This window comes from Poecilia mexicana, unplaced genomic scaffold (assembly GCF_051168715.1).
Source record: "Poecilia mexicana isolate PSO_F unplaced genomic scaffold, ASM5116871v1 scaffold_21, whole genome shotgun sequence".
NCBI classification, from domain to species: domain Eukaryota; kingdom Metazoa; phylum Chordata; class Actinopteri; order Cyprinodontiformes; family Poeciliidae; genus Poecilia; species Poecilia mexicana.
Window position 1 is genome coordinate 21769521 of NW_028263390.1, and position 4126 is coordinate 21773646.

General features: G+C 35.1%; 1 protein-coding gene across 1 annotated transcript; it reads right to left on the reverse strand.

Annotated features, from left to right (window-relative positions):
* Positions 1-392: 392 nt before the first annotated feature.
* LOC106911622 (uncharacterized) lies at positions 393-1927 on the reverse strand. The gene is made up of 4 exons (XM_088002087.1): positions 1808-1927; positions 1399-1725; positions 875-1297; positions 393-802 (listed from the first exon to the last, which is right to left on the reverse strand). Exons 1-4 carry the CDS (start codon positions 1863-1865, stop codon positions 636-638), a joined length of 975 nt encoding a protein of 324 aa, XP_087858213.1. The 5' UTR covers positions 1866-1927; the 3' UTR covers positions 393-635.
* Positions 1928-4126: the final 2199 nt, after the last annotated feature.

Sequence of the window (4126 nt, forward strand, 5' to 3'; positions counted from 1 at the left end):
AATTATATTAAGATGCAGCATTAGGCGTTTGGGTTTAACTCCACATTCCCAGTGAGAATCCAACCGGCGGTGGAAACGCTCGTCTGAATTCGTTGTTTTTCACTGCTGGCTTCCTTCACGGTCAGAGGAGCTTCAGGATTCGGTCCAAATCCTACGGGGAGTTGTGATGAGGTTGAGTTTGGGCTCTTTATTGTTTTCATACGTCACTTTGTCTTCATCTTCTTTGTTTGGTTCCTTTGAAACAAAACAGCATGATTTATGTTAATGTTACCTAGGTGCACCTCCGACTTTATTACTATTTCAACACAAACTAAGCAACATTTTCTATAAATAAATTACTGTTAATTGCATAACTCACTTCTTCCAGGTGTTTTCTGAATTCTGAAACATAATTAGAAAAGAGATTAATGTTCAGTTTCCAGCATAAAAATCAAACTTAGAGGTTTATATCATATGTTATCAGAAATAACCAAACTCAGTTGTATATCAGGGGTCTGATCTGATCTACCGCCACACCAGCTACAGCCATGAAATACATTATTTTAGGACAAAATTTTTATTTTGCAATATGCAGGATGCGTTTACGACATTGTTGTATTTTTAATGACTGTAGACTCATAACAGATGGATTTTATTCAAATAAAAAAGACGTATACAGACATTGGATGGCTGGAAGTATAAAAGCGTAACATGTTAATTTTCTTACCTTTAGTTTTTGCCCACATGTTGACTGCAACAACCAATATTAGGAAAGCTGCCAAACCCACACTCACAATGATGCATCTTAAAAAATAGATGAAATCTGAAATAATGAAAAAGATCCCATCAGAACAGGATGAACACATACATTTAAAGACGATGTATCAACTGTCACCTTGTTGCTTTGAATACTTCCTGTTGTCTGTTGCATTGCCTCTGAGACTCGTCCATTTCCTGCTGACGGATGTTGTTGCTATAGCGACTGTTGGTTTTCTTGTGGTCAGTAAAGTTGGTGTGTTTGTTGTTGTTGTTGCATCTTTTTCTCCATCTTCCTCCTCATCGGACTGAGGCCTGAAGCGGAACAGCTGAGCCTCTCCAGTGGTTTTAGTTACTTTGCATTTCAGTAACTCATAAATGTTTGACTTCTGACTGAAGAAAGATGCTGTAAATGTCACAGTGGCCCAGCAGGAATATGATAACACCTTCACACCGGAGGGCATTTTCTGGTCGTACACCCACTCCACTGTGTGAGTGCAGTAGTGATGTTCCTGTAAAGAGCAGTGCAACCTAAAGTCACCATTAAACTCCTCTTCACTCACTGCAAAAGAGTCACAATAGAGAGGAAAAAAGAGAATATGTCCTTGTTATTATTGCTATTTATGTTGATGTAACCAGCATATTTTACATGAAAACACTCACCTCTAACGACAGACACATCAACCAGAGAGCCTTGTGAATCTTGACTTGCTGGCCTGTTTTGTTTGCAGCTGTAAAGCCCAGCATCCTGAAGTGTGATCGTCTTTATAACCAGAGAGCAGTTCGCTGATAAACTCAGTCTGCCGGATTTAGTTGTTGCATCTTTGTTCATCTGCCCATTTTCGAAAATGGTTCCTTCCTGCATAAAGTTTCTGTACGTCCACGTCGTCCTGTCACAGGTTTTCTGATCTTTTCTCAGATTTTCACAAGGCAAAGTTATTTTGTCACCTGCTTGGACGGTGAAGAAGGACGAAGGTTGCCCCTCTGGTGCTGAAAAATATCCAGAATAAAAACTTCCAAGAGTCAAAACACATCAGACAGGAATACTGTAGCCAATCAAAATGATTCATACCTGGAAAATGAAACAGAATCATCAATAAATGTCCAATAATCGACCCGAATCGAATCATTGTTTTCTGCTCTAGTCGTGGTCAGATGTTAAAATGGCTTCATGAGGAAGACGGAAACATGCCGTGTTGGTGAGGCGTCACTTCCTCACCGTTCACACTTTGTGCTTCACACACCTCTGACACGTTAATGAACATTTATTTCATGTTTTGAAACAAAAGTCTGACATTTTCACTGTAATTATTTATCTAGTAGTTTTTAGGGTATGTTTTGTTGCTTTTTGTCTTTTTGTTTTATTTTGATGAGTTTAATGTCCAGCTGCATTAGAGGCGTTTAGTCAACTGCTAGATGCAGAGGTGGTTAACAAAGTGTTAGTTTCGAATCTCAGTACCAGCAGCAGCTGCAGGTTTTCCCCTGTCTACAAATAAAACAGGAAATAAAATGTTTAGTGTGGTTACAAAAATCTGCAAGACAAAAAAGTCTTTAACGTCATTGAAATATGAGATAAAGTAAATTCTACAAAATATTTGCTTTTAGTCTGTGATCATTAAGAGGTTTTACATAAACTAACAAACACAGCAACATTTTTCTCTCTGTTTTAAGTTTTGTCCCTCAGAAGGTTTCAAATTTCTATGAAACTGAAAAGCTACTTTTTATTCTACCTGTTCACAGCCGGAAGGATAAATGAAATATTATTTTTAGTTTTAAGTGCTGAGGTGTTCTTGTTTCCGTTTCCTATTGTGATCAGTCATAGATTAGTCACAGTGCCACCCACTGCTCAGCCTGAGATCTGCTCCGTGTGGTGCCTTCAGTCACCGTCAGGCTGGTTTATGCTACATAAACAGGCACATTGTGCCATTTCCCCATGAGTTTCATCTTTCTGAATTATTACTGTTTTTTGTAAAGTTTTGTTCTGTATAACAAATAATCACTTTCATTTCATTCTGTTGTCTTCATGTCTGATGAGCTTCGTAACATAAGAATCTCATCAGAAATTCTCTCTGAAGACATTTTCCAAGCTGCAGAATAAAACTGGCTTTACTCCACTGGCTTAGCAGGAAATCAACAAACGTAAATCATGATGGCTACAGAAAGCTTTTTCATAAGATTCAGCTTGGAAAGAAGTAATTTAAGCTTTAGGTTGTTTAATGGTTCCAGTTTGATCAAATAGTAATCCAGTTAAATAACAGTCTACAATAAATAAGATCTATGCCCATAAGAGCACAAACTTATTAAAATAAGATACTTTTTGCATGGTTTCCCCTTAAAACACATTTATACAGGTAGAATTTAAAAATATTATGAATTATTTACTCTCAATGTGCATTATAAATATATGTCCAATATCATAATTTATTTTTAGAACTTTGTCGTTTCTATAAGTTTCTTCTCACAGTTTGTAAAATTTTGAGTATATATGTTTTAACATCTTCTTCCTTCTTGGAACAAATCAGAATTTGCACCTCATTTATTTTTTACAGTGTAACTATTATTCTTGACCACCAGATGGGGCTGTAATTCTTAAAGCATTTTAGCAGCTTTTAATTTCTAAGTGTACAATTTTAAAATAGTAAGTTTTATTTACGCTCATTGTGCTTTGTTTAAATTTGTACCTGAACATCTTTTAAAATACTTCAACAAATTTCTATGATTTTTGAAATTTACAATATTTAATTTTTTAGAGCTTATGTAATATTTTTCTTTAATTTCATACAATGTAATTATTATACTCCACCACCAGATGGGGTGTCATCCTTAAAGTTTAACACCCTCCGATTCAATGATGAACAATTTTAATATTAAATAAGCTTTGTTTACTCTCAGTGTGCATTAATTTTGCCCAAGAAAACCCTGAAAATGGATGAAAACGCTGAAATTTTTCATGAATTCCTGAAATTTTCGAGTAATTTCTTAATTCGTTTCTTTGAATTTCATAGTATGTAATTATTATTCGCCACCACCAGGTGGGGCTGTCCTTACATTTCAACAGCTTCTAATTCAAAGATGTACAATTATAAAATGCTGAATATCTTATTTACACTCTGCATTTGTTCAGTGTCCTATAAAAGTTATAACTTTGGAATTTCTATTAATTTTTAAATTTTAAAGCTGTTAAGTTTCACAGTATATTTTATTTTTCTTCCTTATCCGCAGTTGGAGGAAAACAGGATTTGAGCAATGGTCCCATTAAAATGTTGTTATACAATATAATCATTGTTGTCCAGCAGTTACAAATCAATTACAAGTGATCCATATGTAAATACACCTGTTCATTTAAGGGTTAATAAGATATTTATTTTGTATAAAACCTTTATTTCTAAAT